Raw genomic sequence first — 18,813 nt, forward strand, 5'->3', positions numbered from 1 at the left:
TGTGGCCTGTAGGTGCCCCAAGCAGGGCCAGGAATACCCTGAGGGACAGTGCTGCATGGAGGGTGCATGCTAGGGCAGAGATACTTCTGAGGGATTGTGACCCACATGCAACCCCTACCGGGGTAGGGAGATCCCTGAATAACCATGACCTATGGGTGGTCCATGCTGGGCAGTACATGAGTACACGAGTGACCCACACTGGGGCTAGGACATCCTGAAGGACCATGGGTTGTGGACAACCCATGCTGGAGCAGGAACAGCCCTGAGAGCCTCTGTCCCATGGAGGAGCCCATGCCAGGGCACAGGAAATAAATAAGTAGGAAAAAGCAGTGAAAGAAAAGACTAAGAAACAATGGGTGACAAAGAGACACCATCGCAGTGTTGCCAAGGCCCTGTGCTGCCAACAGCCTCATCCATGGGACAGGAAGGGGCAGACACCAGGAGGGGTGGAGGAGAGGCGCTAGGCTGAAGCCAAGCCTGGGGGAGGGGAGAAATGATGGTCCCCTACGTGTGGAATTGTTTATGCTTTCTTTGCTTCCCAATAACCAAACCAGTTCATATTCATTAGCAATCAACCAAATTTACTGAAATTTCCTGAGCTGAGACTCTCGCCCATGATGCAGCCTTCCAATACCTAAAAGGGGCCTACAAGAAATCTGGAGAAGTACTATTTACAAGGGCATGAAGTGACAGGACAAGAGGGAATGGCTTTAAGCTCAAAGAGGGTAGATTTAGTTTAGCTATTAGGAAGAAATTCTTTACTTTGAGTGTGGGGAGACACTGGAACAGGTTGCTAAACAGAACCGAGAAGTTGTGGCTGCCCCATCCCTGGCAGCGTTCAAGGTCAGACTGGATGGGTCTTTGAGTAACCTGGTCTAGTGGAAGGTGTCCCGGCCCATGGCAGGGGGTTGGAACTGGATGATCTTTAAGATGCCTTCCAACCCAAACCATTCTATGATTCCATGATTCTATGATGCCAGTGTGGGAATTGTGCTCTATTTTGCTTTCTAACCCAATGAATATTCTTGGTATTCCTCAACTAGCTTGTAAAAGATGCAACTATTACCTGGTCGATTGCAACGTTTTTAAAATTGAGATTGCCACAGTGATATCTGGAGCTCAGTTTAGAAAAGGGTAACTTTTCTTTTGTAGAATATCAAATGAAATGTTTCTTCTCTTCTAAATCCATTTTGCTGGACAACTAGATAACACAGGATGTTAAATAATATTGCACAGGGCAAATAAAGATTTTTCCTTTGTCAGCCTCCCCAGCATTTAAAAACTTTAATGAGCTTTACTTTCACACTGCGATGTAATTTGCTGGATGAACGTCCTTACCCAAGAACCATCTTTGATGAAACAAACTTCTATATCTTGCATGTGAATGGCAGAAAAATATGTTCCAAATAAAAAAGCAGAAACAAGAAGCAAAACCTTGCAAAAATCTTGGCGTGAACAAGAATTTACTATCATTAAATAATTAAGAATTTATTATTTCTAATTAAGTATTTTTTTATAAAAGTTATTTTTATGATGGTATTTTTTTATTATATATAATTATTATATTCCTTATTTGTTTAGTAAAGCACCACTGAATGTCGTGAGCTTTAGCTGAGAATAGTAACGCTTGAAAATCAGAGCTTATTTATGATGAAATATAAGTCTAATCTGTTTAAAGTTTTCTCAAGCGACTCAACATACTTCAAGTCAAATGCTTCAGAATACCTCCTTTTAAAAATAGATAAAATAATAAAATATTTCATAGACTCACAGAATCACAGACTGGTTTGGGTTGGAAAGGACCTTAAGATCACCTAGTTCCAACCCCCTGCCATGGGCAGGGGCACCTCGCATTAAATCATGTCGCCCAAGGCTCTGTCCAACCTGGCCCTAAACACCGCCAGGGATGGAGCATTCACAACTTCCTTGGGCAACCCATTCCAGTGCCTCACCACCCTCACTGTAAAGAACTTCTTTCTTACATCTAAAGATTTAGATTTCTGGATCACCTCAGCTTCTGCATATAGAAATTATGGTTTTATTCTCAGATCTCAGTCACCTAAAATATCTCAGATCTGCTTACTTAACATTTTCCAGCCTCTTCAGTTTTGTTTTTGCTGTACAGGAAGTGAATCTAGTAAAAGCTGGACAAAAGGCTTTTATTTATTATCACTGTAGCTCCTTGTGTCATTGCCCACATAATTTTAACGCAACAGACACACTTCCCTTTTAATCACGTATTAATTACACAAACCATAGAAAGTACCCATCCTTCTTCAGTCTCTCTTTCACAGAACCCTGGCCAAATTTTCATCATATTTTATGCTTAAGTCTTAACTCCCTGACTTTCTGGAACCTCACTGTTTGCAAAGCACCACCTAAAAACATTTTCTGTTATTCTCAGCATTGAGAACTCCCTCCCTTCAGCCCTGTTATAGTCATTTCCTTCTACTCCTTACCAAGTTCAAGCTTTGCACCTTTTCCTTTTAGGCTCCTGTAATACTCTTGATCATCATGCAAACAGAGTTTTCCACAGGTAAGGTCAGCTCTTTCAGGCAACTGTCTTTATAACATCTCTCATCTCAAATACATAATAAACATAGTGACAAATCCTGGCATCTTCTTAGAATATTCACCTAGATGTACCTGTAATTAATTTTTAACTCCAAGAATGAACCCTTACCTTTATAAAACGGCCTGCCAGTTAGAATATCTCCCCTGTTGGAAAAGCCAGGACCTCTGGGGCACAGAGCCTGGTATTCCTTGGTGCCAGGCTCAGGACACTCCTCACAGTCGGAGCCCCAAGCAGCCCCCACAGCACAGCAACAGGCATCCATACGAAACTTGCCAGGCACGGAGTGAAGGCACTCATCTTCATCCCATTTCAGGTAGCATTGCTCCATGCGAATATCTGTTCATTTTACACCAAAAAGTGGTATTTTACCCTTTGCTTTATAGGTGCTTCTATATATGTATAGCACAGAGGAAAACTAGCAATGTATCGAATAATTACTGCATAAAGAGAATAGTGATTAAGAAGCCTCATATATGGGTGGATGCAACGTGTACGACTTTTCCCAATTACCTGGGATTCCTGGCATCGGCTGCAACAGGACTTCCCAGCTTGAAGTGTGGGCCTGGATGATGATTCAGTGGTAACTGGTGATGCATTTGTTCTTAATCACTGTTCTCTCTATGCAGTGACGATTTAATGCATTGCTAATTTTCCTCAGTGCTATACATATATATATATAAGATTTGCTTTACTGTGTTTATTTATTCTCATTGAGAAATAATACAGAGTTGATGGCCACAGATGCCAGTGACTGGCAACAGTAAGTTTAGAGGTGTTGGGAAGGTGGAGTATCAAGTAAAACCTAACATGCAAACCCGCATATGTATGCACAAACATAACAGATACATGCATTTGGGAAGACTTGGTTTTGAATTGTTTCTTTTTGTCTGAGACATTTATACTGATTACACACATCTGCTCAATTTCAAAATTCTGCTTTTTTTTAAAAATATCTCTAAAATTACATTAACATTAAAAAACCCTACAACCTGGTAACTGTTTGTATCACCTATTGGTAAGGCATAGTACAATTAACACAGAAGTGTTTCCTTAAATTTCAGTCTGCTTGAGGAAAGAGAACACTGTTGAAATCAAAAATTAAAGGTTAGAGTAGGAGAATCTTTGACATGAAGCAAGGGCTGAAAAGACATTTTTTATTCTCCTGTGCTGTTTTCTTAAAAGAAATCAATGCTTTCAGTAATCATATTTTTACAGTCCTTAGAAATGGTAAGAAAAAACAGTATTGATTCCAGAATCTACTCTAAATATCCAGTACATCCTGACTTTTATCTTTTTTCATCTCTACCCATTGATTTCTGAAGATGCTGACTAACAACACTAAATAGGCTTGCTACAGGATACTTCTGTTTTCTGGAACTTACACAGGGGTTCAGTATTTTTTATACTTGAATTCTTTCCTAGAGAAATGTATGCCTTCACGGACATCACATTTTGTCAGTAGAAGATACTAATCTGTACGACAAAGATGAAGTCTTATTTTTATTTACACTCTTTTGATTACCCCCAGGCAGACCATATCAGTGCTACAAGGTAGTATCTGAGTTTCACAAAATGACTAGATAGCCATGGAGAAGAGCACCATTCACAGATTCACAGTGCATCACAAGCTGCTGACTCCTTATCATCTATCTTCCAGTAAGCCAGACAATTCTATTTGTGAATGGGAGTCAGAGCAAGGGTAGCACTCTAGCAAAACCTATTGATTGCACTGTATGTAAAACAAGTCTTTATCACAAACATTCATACTCCCCCAAGGGATTAACTGGCACAGACATTTGATGCTTGAGCAGGCCTAAACTGAAACATACGCTTAACAAACTGCTTTCTGAGGAATTAGAAAATCCTTTCACACTCCTTTAAGAATAATTTTGGACAGCCGTTGGACACAGCTAGAAAGTTAGCGCAGTTGAGTGTGCTCTTACCTAAACAGACTCTCCCTGTTCCATCCAGTGTCAGTCCTTCAGGGCACTCACAGTGAAATGAGCCTCTACTGTTTATGCACCGCCCATTGGGACAAATCCCAGGGAAAACATCACATTCATTTACATCTGTTCAGGAAACAAAGAGTTGAGTTATATGAAGGAGACAGCCACAGCTTTACTGAGAATTTAAGCTACATGAAAGAAAGCAAGAGGCTTTCATCCATACTGTATTAGGTCTGAACACTGTTCTGAACAAGCATTTGGCTCAATCTCAAGGGACTCTCAACATCTTCAATCATAGAGCACTAAGATCCCACATTCACTTTTCTTAGACAAGATGATGGATATGGCTTTAGAGAAAGGAAAAATTAGAGGGATTAAATGTATTTTGAAAGAGCATTTCCATTCTCCGTATCATTTTTATATTCTTCAACAAACAGTGTAAGATAACACTTCCCCACAGTCAGTAACTTGAAGACATTCTTCTAAGGTCAGTATGATTATGCCTAACAAAACCAACATAATAAATCCCCTTTTATTTCATTTTTAAAAGAAAAAAAAAAAAAAGTGACATCTTCAGTAAGAAGCAAAAACTTCACCTTCACAGGTAACACCCTTCACTCTGGCAAATCCTCTTGAGCAAGCTGTGTCTGTAATCAAGCCAGAAAGATACATCACTGATTAGAATGACAGAAACATAGGAGTAAATAATTTCAAAATAAATGCATCTTCTGAATTCTCTAATAATTTGACTGTATAAGGTGGTGAGTGCTGTAGCCTAGATGAAGAGAAGTAGTGAGTCATTTATGTTGCTTAAAACAAGTGAATAATTGAGAAAATGAAAACTTAGACAATTACTTTGTCATGCGCTTTCCTTAACAGAGACAAGAACGCTCAGGTGAAGAGGTAGATATGAATCTACTCATACCAACCGCTGTGCTCAGATGTAGCTGAAAGGTGAATTTCCTGTGAACTTGCCTGAAGATTTAAAGCTTTAGTGATGCTAGTTATCACAAAAGGCTTTTTTTCCACTGCAGCTTAATAAAGGATCTGACCAATGACATTATTTTAGGATGCAAAATGTTGCATGATGTAGTGATATGAAAGGTTGCTGAAATTTAGAGAATAGGAAACTAAATGGTCACATCTACCCAGACTGAGCTAATTAGCTCTCTAGATTGATCAGTGGTTGATCAGTTCTACCAGTCTAACCTGACCATGCTGCTTCCTGGAGTCCAAAGTAGTATCTTTGCTTGATGCTGCACTGCACAGTTAAGAGCTCTGCTGGATGTTGTTTACACCATGCTTGTTAGATGGGATACATGTGCCCACAGTTATTTGTTCTAATTAAAAATGAAAGGCTAAAATGTCCTGACACTAGTTCAGCTGCAAGTGGCATTACTCAAACCGTATGGGGAGAATGCAGCACAGTATTTTTTCCACAAAATAAAGCACACAGTTAGCATTCCTGCTTCCAACTTCTAGACCTAGCCCTATAACCTAACAGCATTACTACTCTGCAATCAATAAGTGTACATAAGCCATGTATTTGAAAACAGCTGGAAAAAAGTGTTAACAGTCCACAACATAAAAAGCCCACAAGACTTTTACCAGATATTTCACTTTATTACCGTAGTCCTTACTTCCCTAGCCCAATGCACAGTCCCTGTGGAGATGAAACATATGCAATTATTGAAAGATTTATCCATGTTATTAGAATGTCCTAAGTTATTAGAATGATCTTCGATGGTGGAGATTACAAATAATGCTAAATAAGGCAACTTTATTTCATAGGTTTTTTGTGTTGTCTGTCTGTTTTCTACACAGAAAATCATGAGAATCTATCTAGCGGACTTTCTCTCTTCTCTCAAAAGATCACAAATAAGATCTGGGAAAGGAAAAGGCTTTTAAGATCATCGAGTCCAAAAGATGTAGGATATGAGAGCATACCTAATTCACATCGCTCACATGGGCTGCCCCAAGCTGCTCCTAAGGTAGCACAACACTCAGATTTCAGTGTAGCACCATTGATGTTGACTTCACAGCGACTGTCTTGGATGTTAAGCCAGCAAGTCCCCTTCAGGCTATCTGTAGCAGAATAGAAAACAATATGGAATCATCACAGCAAAAACAGCTGGCATGCCATGTTCATGCCACCAGTAGACTAGAGTACGAAGAGAGTGCAGGCTCTCTTTTAAAAGAAAACCTTCCATTAGAGTAATTTTGTACATATTTTAGTTTTGAAGTGGTGGAAAGGGATAGCAGTATCACTAAAAGTGAGCAATAGAGAACACCGAGCCATTTTATAGTTCAGGTCCCACAGCTAGCAGAGGTCCTCCAAACACTATAGTGGATTTATTTATTTCTTTTACCAAGTGACAGATCAGCCTAAAGTAGACAAGTCACAACAAAAGCAGAGATCACAACCTCAGACTCCCTGTTCCAGATGACTGTCTAGACCACTGGCTTATGAAATCCAGGTGCTCTTGCCTCTCTCCCACTCAGTGAACTTTCACGGTTGTCAGGAAGGAAATAAAGATAAAAATGTGGGGGATAAGGGTGTGCTGTATTCTTTCAGGGGTCTGCTTTTGCTGGTGCATTAGCTATGCTTTGAACAAGCCTGTTGTTAGGTTATTCTCCACCCTCTGCTCCCGAGAACTCAGCCCCAGCACATCCAGTTCCTGAATCACAAATTGAGTTACCAGGCTGGGAACCCAGAGCAGCTCAGGGCAAATTCCAGTAAGTGCCCAGCCACATCAGGCAGCATCTCCTGACTGCTGTCCAGGCTAGACAGCCACTGAGCAGAGGGGAGATTTTCAGCCACAAGTGTTGTCTCTGCTGCCTGAAATCTTCTGAAATTCTCTTTCACGTACCTAAATCTTCAAGTCTTTACATCTATGCTTTCGCTGCCCAAGCTGTTTTTTTAAAATGGCAGTTAGATCCTAAATCAGTTACATACTTTAGAATTTGTACTTACAGCACTTTTGCTCAGTACTTTTACAATGTTACACTCAGATGGTATAAAATTCCTCGAAGCAGACAACAACTTTTGTGATCAGATAGGAAAAGTAATCTGTAAAGATCTAAACCATATTGGGAAGTGTGCGTGGGTAGTTTTAATATATGTGCATACTCAGAGTACAAAGCTAAGCAAATGGCCCAGATGAATTTAATGAGATGACTAATGAAAGAGGAATAGGACTTGGCTTTAACAGTTACATATGTTGTACGTACAAAAAGCCAGACCATCTATTAGGTGCTGTTGATGAGTGTTACCAATACCTAATTTTTTGCAGCAATGTGCTTAAGATACAACCATTCCAACCATTTTTTTAAACAACTTGAACTTTCCTACAGAATTGTCATGCAATAAATTTTGTAGACCACAGGAGCACAACCCTTATTTGGCTAAAGTCTCAAACTTATGAGGCAGAACACCACCCTTAAAAAAGCGCACAAACTAACAAGTGGTGTAGAAGGGTGGAAAAGGCATCTTTTCCACACATTGATCAGCCTTTCGTTAACAGTCAAGACTTGGGTTAACATAATAAACCTGCACAGCCATTAGCTGGGTCAGTTCTTAGCCAGCCATGGGACAGGCACCACATGTCCCAGATTGAGGGAGCAACTTGGGGAGAGGAAATATAGGTTCTTTATCTGCATTTTTACACCACATCCAGCTTGCTGCCCGTATATTGATGTCTCTGCTTTATTTTATGAAAATGTAAATGCTTCCATTGCTTTATTCACAAGAAGTTTCTTGAGCTCAATATTATTTCTTTTTAGTAGCCAACTTTACAGGATGGAAAATCAAAATAATATCTGAAAAGTATTTAAATTATACATATTAGCAGGTGACTTTTCTCATACCAGCTGCATCTACATTATCCTGCCAAAGTGTGCTTGTCTTATCTTCTTCAGGCTGAGTTAATTTCCTTTATTTTACATAATCTCTTTTGTCCAGTTGAAATCTACAATGGGCAGTCACTGTGACTTTTGCTTTGGTGAAAAAGTTATTATCCAGCATCAAAGCATTCTTTCTGTGGCTTGCATCTCTTTGATTCCAACTTGAAGAAGAATATATGCATACTACAGGCAGATGGCAGCCCACTTACTGCGCACTTTATGAATTCCACAAATCTTGACTAATACATGCATAAAAAGCATGTATTAAATGCATACTTCAGAAAGCACAAATGGCAGCATTGCTATTGTATAAGCAATTCGCAAAATAACAATGCAACAGTTTTACCACTAACAGATATATTTCAAAAACAATTCCACTTTTTTCCTCTGAGAGTGCAGACTCAACTTTGCAAACACTGTCTGTGTGCAAGCAAAATAAATGCAAAATATGTCAACATTTTTGCTGGGTGCTGCTGAACTATCAACCCTCGTTTGCTGGAGGTTTCAGCTGAAATATTGAGTGCAAATGTTGTGACTTGAATTCTTACTGTAATTTGAGCAAGTCGCTTTTTCCCTGCCCAGGGAAGTTCACAGAAAGAGACAAATGGCTCGCATCTATGCTGAATTTGTACAGGTAATATGGATGCAAGTGGCTCAAGCCGCTTGGTTCTTCAGCCTTGAGGCTGAGCAGGCTGAGCAGACTGAGCATAAGAACCTGAGAAGCTGACAAACTGACAGACTGAAGCCTTCTGTCCGCAAACTGATTAAAGAACATGCAACAGCCATATAGCTTTTCCATACAAGATCACTCTAACATGCTGTACATGTCCTCAGTTGACAAGACAGTGAAAATCGGCAATAACACCAAGTAGCAACAAATATACTGAAGCAATAAATTGTAAAAATAAAATTAACAGTGATGGTATGTTAATCCTTCCTTATTCTAACATTGGTGTAATGTGCTTAAAAATCTTGTGCTGTTTTTAAGTTCAATAACTTTAATCATAACAGAAAGAAAGAAAGAAAAACTCGCATAATGTAGGCCTGATTCTGGTTCTGACATGAGAGCAAATTTGAAGCTAAAGAAAAACCAAAGGGGGGGGGGCCAGAATCTGACAGTACCTTCGATCATTCTTATGCAGAACACAACACATTCCCAAACAACATCACTATTTAGCCATACATTTATGTTTTGGCACATGTTTTTCTTATCTGATGCTACAGGAATGATTTACAGGGAGCAAGCCACTAAAAAAATCAGAGCAAATACTTTCAAGATACAAATCTTTCACTGCAGTGGTAATGGGAAAAAACAACTTGCTCTACTGTAGAGATTTAAAATGGCATACAAGAGCATTTGAAAGTTTTTCACACAGTAAACTACTTAAAACTTCCAACCCCTTACTTACTTTTCAATAATCCAGTCTGGCCTTCTCCAATCACTATCAATTCCAATGGAAATTTTGCCAAGGTAAAATAACACACAACTGGGCTCTAACACTATAAATCTGCATGTCTCTCATTAGCTGTACTTCTGACCCTTCCATCCTGACATACGCTCATCTCTAGTACGGAAAATTTTTTTCTGAGACTATTTTGGTCAATGTGAAAAATTAACAACTAGGCTCACAGTACATAGCTGGCTTCTATTATTCACTTTTTATCTGACTGTTCAGGCATTTTTTTTTTTGTTTTATGCTACATATCACTAATATTCGGGCCAAGTGGGAACTCACACTCTTAAACATACCAGTGGAAACCATTTGCAAAGTAAATCCATAACACTGTCATAATTAGGCTTTTAATGAACTCGGAGCATCTTTGGAAGTGAGAACACAAGATTGAAAATATGCAGTACGAAAAAACATAGATTAGCATGGTCATATCGAGAAATTAACACAATGTAAAAAAAAGAACAAAAACAATACTAAACTTCACTGGCCAGTGATGCTACTGGGAAATCTAAGAGAAGGCTTAGGCACAGAAGTAACATTCACTTAAAAAACATATCAAGGCATAGACAGACTCCATCCTTAAATGGAAACTTGAGTCTTTGCATTTAATTTCCTATCTTAAGAAAATCTTGGCAAGGCAAGAAAGTTGAATCAAGAACACCAGACAAATCCATCTTAAAACAAAAAGAACATTTAAAATTAGTATCATGCAGTTATTTATCACACTCCAATCCACTTTATCCCATGTATACTAAAATGACTTCCATTATGTTACACAAATAAGATGAAACAATGGCAGCTTGTGATCACCTGAGAAGTACAGATGTCTCCAATCCTTTGAGTTGGAAATGCAAGTTAAAAAAAAACATTAATGAATGGCTTCCAAAGATACTGCCAATGACATCTTGCAGACAACTGTTGCTGCTTGCTTCAAGAACATCTGTGCAGTGCTCTGCTTTTTTTCAATGCAACAGAATCCTCAAAGGATGCTAACATTATTTAAATATATACGTATACATATTTTGTGTGTGTCCGTATAAAAAACCAAGACAATACTCATGTGTCTGCTTCAGGTGCAGGCATCCTGACAAATTCAGAGCTGTCTTACTCACCTTTACCAGCTTCCTACAAAAGAGGTTCAGTATGAGACTGTGCTATAATGAAAGCCATTCACATTTCAATACAGCTAAGAAAATCAGTCTTCACAGTTCATGAAGAATGTCCTTAACCTTAGAAGCCATTTGATTTCCTACCACTATTTGAATAGATGTTCCTTCAGTTTTTCTTGCTTTCTTGTCTCAGATTTAAAAGTGGCTGAAGAACTCAATGGGCATTTTTGCTTTACAGTTTCTCTACTACCAGACTAATAGCTTTACCCATATTCTCCCAAAGGACAAGATAATTTCTATTAATAACGACATCCCCACTCTCTCCCACCAATCAATACCTGCACTTCACCACTTTCAATGTAGTTTTGACATTCTCATGAATTATGTTTGTCTCAGTTTGTTCCTGCTCCTATTGAAGCAATCAAATTAGTATGCGTTTGGTCTTACCTACAGAGACATACTGTCTCCTATTGTGGGGAAATTACTCAAATACATTATTTTTCTTGCTTAATCAATATGAATAACGCTTTTCAAGTTGGTAAGGAAAAGGGAAAATAACAGGAGAAAATACCTACCAATACATATCAGTCCTGTAGAGTCCAACTTGCTGCCAGATGAACATTCACAACTGAAAGATCCAAGGTTGTTCCTGCAGGCACCATTTACACATGGGCTGCTTTCACATTCATCTATATCTATAATCCAAAAACAAAAGACACTGTTAAAACTACAGTGTGCTGCTGGAAAATATTATACAGTATAAATGCTTCTGTGGATGATGTTTTGCCAAGAGTGCCTGGTATATTTGTACCCCTTCACCCTCTCAGCATGACATTCAAAAGATACAATGACAGGTAGCACATGTATAGGAGCACATATTTTGAAAGTGTTAATTAAATGGCTCTTTTCTACAAAGACAGTAATTTCCAACAACTTGCACTATAAAGTTTTCCAGCATCAACTGTAACTGTCCTGTGAGAAAACAAAACTCTTGTTTCATACAACGCACTGCATTTCCAGCCACAGCATGCAGTGTACAAAGACAGACCTCATTGTTTCTGTCATTTATGACTCCATGAGGCTTTGGAAGAATTAAGAAAGCCCTGTCAGGAGCAAAATATAACAATGCTGGCTGTGATTCTCAAGTTTTGGAAAGAATTCAACAAATAGGAGTTGCAACTGGAATACTGTAAATGGTACTTCCCTTGAGCCCCTAACTACTTTTATTTACTACCCCTGTGAGTTTTTTAAGCCTGTTCAGATGTAAGAATAGGACCCCTGCAGATTGTACTATTTGCTGATTATTTTTTTGTAAATGAAATCAGTTTTAAAACAATATTAGCAAATCCTTTCAAAGAACAATTGCAGATGGATAGCCACCATTTCTTCCTCAACTCAACCAATTTCGTTTTTGGATTCAGGTCCTGAATTAAGCTATATATTGTAATCCAACCAGACAGTTCCTTTGGTAGGCCAGAAATAAAACCATTTAGTCCTTGCTTATGTTTGCTAGTAGTGCTTGAGGAATAATGTCCACAGACTAAAGTAGCCTGGTATAAATTAATTATAAATTAATGCAGGATCTAGTTAAGCACTGGAAACATTAATAGCATCAAGAGATCATTTTCAAGACAAACAAAAATAACGTCCTTTTTTTTTTAGAAGTCACGAAAAAGGCATCATTTAGTATTTGGTATGTTATGATGCATTAAGTCTTAATTTCACTAGAGATCTATTCTTTCATAATCTTCTGGGGTCATAGTGAGGAATATGTGTTTAAAATACTCACCAAATTATGTACGTATTATTGGGGGGGGAGAAAAAAAAAAAAAAGAGATGGAAAATGCCCAGAAATCAGTACATTTAGGAAACTGTGATTTCTCTCTCATGCCAAAAGCAAACACTTGATTTAAAAGGCAATTTTCACAGTCCCTTTATACAATTACCTACAAAGGTCAAACAGGACTTGGATGCCAGCAAATTTTTGAATAATGACAGAGCTTTATGTTTGTGCAGTCTACTCTTAAACTTGTGGATTACCCAGCTTACACATTAATAATACACAGATGCAGAGATATAAGATCTAGGAGGCCCTATTAGGTCAAGACAGTGTGCTATGTGAGCACATCCACACAGCTTCGACAGCTGGCTGTGCTGGGCTAACTGCGTTGGCAGCACCCAAACTGGTAAGCCCCAGCCTGCTATGGGCCGGTAGTCCCACAGGGCATTAGGCAGAGCTTCCACGTTACTCTGACAACATCCTGCTTAGACACAGTTGGTCATATTTTGTCTCAGACTGGGTCCTGAGCAGGCTAACTATGGAGAGTACAGCACTGTATATGAGCAGGGAGGGCTAGGCTGGTCTGGCACCGCTTATGTACTGATTGATGTGCTGGGAAGTGCAGTACAGAGGTAATCAAGTAAATCTAGAAAGCCAGTTACTTCTGAGAGAGCAAGCTCTAAGTCCCTCTGTATCTGAGTTGGCAGCCTGGAGGGCGTACCAATGCTTACCTGCATCCCTTCTCCACCCTGTAAATACATTTCACACTTTATTACCTCAGGTTTTAATACTTATGGCATGCTCCCTGCCTCCTTTGCCTCCTGCTCTGTCCCCAGCCAGTAATACCTGGTGGTGAAGAGTAGTCTGCTGCTTTTGCAGAGAAACCAGATACCGGTTCCCACAATTAGAAACAGATCATACTGAGACAAAGAAGTAATCTTAAATATGCACTGCATGTCAAGTAATTATCCATCTAGAAATGCTCTTGGAGAAAGACATACTTTTTCTTCCTTTCTATTTACCATCTTGCTTTCAGCAGTTTGGCTTGCTTTAAAAAAATGAGAAAAAAATTTAAAAGACAGGACAAATGAACTAAAATTAAGCTATGTATAGTTTCTCCATGTCAAAGGCAAAAACCAAAGGACTGGTAGCCAAACAAGTGAAGTAATGGTTCTTTACACAGCAACTAGAGAAACTGGAAATCCTTGCCCTAGGATGATGAAAGCTTGCATTAATCAATGGCACTCTGGACAAGCCCATGGAAGATAAAGTCATCAAGGTGCGTATAAGGTAAAGATTGTACTTCTGGTGTCACAAGTCCCCAGACCTCAATTGTTGGGGATTCAGAGACTATTTTTGGAAAGTAATGTTGTTCGCTTGCTCTGTTGTGGGTCATAAGGATCTTTGATCAGTCTCTGCATTTATGTCTTTGCTTTTATGCATATGTGGTTCTCTGTCCAGTTAGTTGCAAGTGATCTTCCCTGCTTTTGGCTAAGATTCAGAGAAGTCCCCATGAGGGACCAGGCATAATCTTTGCCACAGAATATTTGGGGCTTTTGGACACTGAGTATATGCAAAATGAGACTTACAAGTCAGCCACATCTGAGCACATTTTCAGAGTAAAGAGGCACCATCCTGACACAGAAACTACTCTAGAAACTTCAAGCTCCAACAGCATAGAGAAGCAGCAGGTTTTTAAAGAAAAAGGTTTGTGTATTTCTAAATACACAGATCAACATTTTCTTGGAAATGAACAAAAATATTGTCTGAATTTTTAAAAGGCTGTCCATTCCACACCAAAGTCAGATGGTCTAGTCTAAATCCTCACTTGGGTTTACATCAAACATGTTCCCTGGCAAAACAACTGACTCGATCGGCCAGGTTGCTGCTGCCCACAGGGGACATTCTCCTTTCACCATTCCTTCTTTTTCTTCCAGCCTCAGTCTTTCTACCCTTCTCAAGCGCAGTGCCTGCCCCTCATTGATTCCACAGACAAACAGTTACTTTCCGTATTTGGGGATGAGAATGTCAGAAATTGGACACCAAAACCAGGGGTGAGGGAAGTTGTGTCATGGAACCAGATTCCTTCTCACTCCACTTTGCTCTGATGCAGGTGAAGGAATATTCATCCTCTTTTTCTCTATGGAGTAGAAAGAGGGAGAACAGCTTTCACTGAGGATTAGGATACACCTATCTGGAGACATTAACTTCTAGTTGTTTCTAAAACAATCATCTTGTGAATATGCTCTAGGCCTCTAACCCCAAAAAGAACAGTTTGTTAGTTTCTGCATTTGACATCCTTCAGCACTCTGCTGGTTAAAAAAAAAAAAAACCAAAAGAAAAACAAACAAATCAAAAACCAAACCCAATGCTTCTGGGTATTAACAGGTTTATAATATTGCATTGACTACTCCCAAAAACCATCATTCAGGAAAAAAAATTGAAGCATGAATGCACTTCATCAGTAGCGCTCTGCTGAATCAGATGAAAAAGTATCATTTGCACAATGTAAACAAACTCCAGAAATTGTTACATTCACCTTCTTGTAATTTTTACAAAAAGTGGGCAAGAAACCAAATTGATTTTACTTTTGTTTTATATTTTAAAATAAAAGCCACTATGTATAAAAATATTTATCAGAGTTTTTTTAAAAAGCATTATTTTTCTTAAGTGAAGTGAGCATACATTGTAAATGTCAGAGAAAAAAAACTGAAACAGTCCACTGTACATTCTTGAAAATGAACTTCAAAGCACATCTGGTTTATATTTAACTAGTTATGTCACTGGAAACACAATCTAAACCACAGAGCTTGTAAAAATTTCAACTTTTGCAGACTCTGGAGCCTCAAAAACTCCCCCACCCCTCACAACAAACTGATAAAAAATTTCAATCGAACTATAAATGAAAAAAAGTGAAAGGTTTTGTTGGTTCTTCAGTCACTGGTGAGAATTGTATTAATTGAAAATATACTGGTGAGTAATTGGCATCAGAGCATTTTCAGAGCACAATGCCGAGGTTCTGTCTACAGAAGCTTCTAACAAATAGTGAACTTGTAATTCCAAACTGAATTACATAGTGTTTCTTTAAAGACAGAATTTCAACAGAAAGAGATGAATTTATTCCTCTACTGCCAATGCACTCAATATTAAAAAAACAGTAATACCCTTAATAGGTTTTATAGACAGCTTTATGCCAAACCCCTTCTGATCAGCTTTTTTACCTGATCAGCTAAATTTAAACATCAATCTAACCATGAGATTCTAGATGAAGATGACAGATCCTTTATGACCTTCATATGTAAGTTAATGTAGATAATATTGAAAAAAACTGAAAATCTTTTCGATTCTGCTGTAAAGACAATAAAAAAAAAGAGAAGCATTTTAGGATGATTACACTATGTTCAGAAAGGAAATACTCTTACGAATTTGAAGTTTTAGTTAATTATCAGTTGTCTGTTAGGTTTTTTTTTTCCCAAATGAGAAAACAGGATTTTTTTTCTTCCTTTAACAAAAAGTTTTATTATTTTAAATGTTACTGCAGCATTCATGCCCAATCCCAACCTCATTGCTCAGAGTTCAGCAGAAATACAGGATTTTGAAATACAGCCAAAAGAAGCACAGGCACTGTTATTCTATGAAGATGGCAAAATATCCTCCTTTTCACTAACAAGCTAAACCTGATGACCACCATGAAGGGAGACGAGACAGGGACAGATCTGTCTTTTTATAGAATCTTTTGGAACATCAAATAATACCCTTTCATTAGTCTTTGCAGGAGCCAAGGTACAAATATTGCAAATGTACACATGTATGATCTTTAATGAATATCTAAAAAAAAAAATTATTACTAAAGAAAATGGCAGTAAAAACCTCACCAAACCCACTACATAGAAACCCAAACAGCCTTACTTAAAGAGCTTGAATGATCACCTTAGTAAGTATTCTTTCACAATAGGATAGATTTTAATTTAGGTAACTACCTGTTTAAAAAAGGTGCGTGTGCATTTTCAACCTCATGCTCAAGTTGGCTCGAGCTGTGAAATATCTCAGTTCCTAGCTGACTATCAAAGGCACTATATGTGCTAGTTTGAATAAATCATTCTGGTTTCGAATTGATTCATAATTTGGAGAATAATTTGGAGAACCTAGCTTCCTTAGACAAAACCTAGCAGTGGTCATATTCCTCAGAAAAATGCACTAAGGTGAGGACACATGCCTGCCATTTGAATTACTGCTAGTATCTTCCCTTCAGATCTTCATAGTAGATTCCTGTAAGTTCTATTTTATCTTAACCGTAATTCAATTTTTTTTTTTATAGTATAGTTTTGCAGTCAATATCAGCTAGCAATGCTGTCTAAAGAAGCCACCCTTTCCTCGATGAACTCCTAATTCAAATGAATTTGTAAATTCATTTCCACTCAAGAATAACTCTTCCTCATGCTCTTCTCCACTTACACCCCACTCACGTAAGATAAAGTACTCCCAGACTTGGTTAACTGTGTCCTGATCCCCAAACTTCTTCTAGCACAAGAGAAAACACAAAATGATGATAAGGATGCCCAGAAGACAGAAAAGATCACTTTTTTCCTAAGGCTGTGGTGGCTCTGTGGTGGCTCAATGTAATCAGGAAACCACTTTTAATATGACTATTACTGATGCTATCAAAAAACAAATTTACATTTTATATTTGAAAATCTACATATATTTTATTTCAATAATTTTGACTAGGTTGTTTGCATTCTGGCATCTCATTATCTACCTTTTGGTCAGTGTTATGCTCTGAAGTTGATGGCCTATTCATCTTCATAATGAACACCTCCCTTTGCTATATTATTCCATTTTTTTTCTTTCTAGAAGATTCCTTAAGAAACATGCATATTAAAGGACACATGGTAAGCTATTTTCACAGCTAGAAATCTTACGGTGTACAGAAACTAAACATATAGACAGACCCTGAAGAATAAATTTCACCTGAACATTCTGAATTTATACTAGGAATTGATATAACTTAGCAGATGGAGCACTGTAAATCCTGTTTCTGCTATGTAACACTTTCATTGCTCTAACATCTGTGTTCATTAGTAATATCAGAAAGCAATTTTGATTATGCTGTAAAAATACAGGACAGTTCTAGAATTACCAGGCAATAACATCCACATCCTGGAATTCAAACATCACATAAAGCATCACAAATACCAGAATTTGGTCTAGAATTAACTGTTGCCACGGATGGAAGAGAGAAAAGAAAGAACAGACTCTGTAAGCAAAACCGATGCATTTCCCTAAATGATAAACTAGGTGTCCTTGCTACATGATCAAGACCAGGCAAATATTCTCCTTTATTCCAGTTTAAAAATCCTTCACTCGGGAAACAAAAATATTTTCGTATAAATATGAACTGATTACTTAGAAAAAAGTTCAATGGCAAGACCTGCCATTTTGCAGAGAAATTACAAGAGGAATGCAATGATTTATACAATATTTCCATCATTTCCTCTTGTATTCATCACCACTCTTAATCTTTGTGATTGCTTAATGTTATATAATAAGCAATGAAATTAACACAACTTGGAATTTTTTCACCTTCACATGTGCCCATCCCAGTGCTGAACACATAACCCTTTGGACAAGTGCAGCTGTAACTTCCAGGGGTGTTTCGACAGAGACCGTTGTCACACAGCAGCCCATTCATTGAACATTCATCGATATCTGCAAAAAGATGAATTAGACATGCCAGTGAATGGAAATGCCATGATGTGCCTTCACCTCCACAAGTAGCCTCTGTTGCTTTCTACAGCAACAATTAGGTTGCTGGATACAGAGTTTTCTACAACTGAAGTGACTGAAGAAGGAAAAATGCCAGTTCTTAGTTTCAGAAGTCCAACTGGTATTCAGATTCTTACTACCAAAATTTCTGTTCTGCTTTTGATGTTTTTCACTAGCAGACTCTAAAAACAGTTCATGGTTTCTCTTAAAATACTACTTAAGTTTTCCTGGAATGACCTTGGGTTCTTTGTCAATGTATGCCTGTATCACTGGAACAACT

At 38.1% G+C, this 18,813-nt stretch overlaps 1 protein-coding gene across 1 annotated transcript in view; it reads right to left on the reverse strand.

Annotated features, from left to right (window-relative positions):
- Positions 1-18,813, reverse strand: part of FBN2 (fibrillin 2) — a 144,212-nt gene that overhangs the window by 54,384 nt on the left and 71,015 nt on the right. Inside the window, exons 18-23 of the mRNA XM_030471271.1 lie at positions 18,351-18,476; positions 11,563-11,682; positions 6,469-6,606; positions 5,118-5,168; positions 4,519-4,644; positions 2,684-2,911 (exon numbers count right to left, since the gene is read on the reverse strand). Of these exons, the coding sequence (XP_030327131.1) occupies positions 2,684-2,911; positions 4,519-4,644; positions 5,118-5,168; positions 6,469-6,606; positions 11,563-11,682; positions 18,351-18,476 (789 nt within the window). The remainder of the gene's footprint in view (positions 1-2,683; positions 2,912-4,518; positions 4,645-5,117; positions 5,169-6,468; positions 6,607-11,562; positions 11,683-18,350; positions 18,477-18,813) is intronic.

This window comes from Strigops habroptila, chromosome Z (assembly GCF_004027225.2).
Source record: "Strigops habroptila isolate Jane chromosome Z, bStrHab1.2.pri, whole genome shotgun sequence".
NCBI lineage: Eukaryota > Metazoa > Chordata > Aves > Psittaciformes > Psittacidae > Strigops > Strigops habroptila.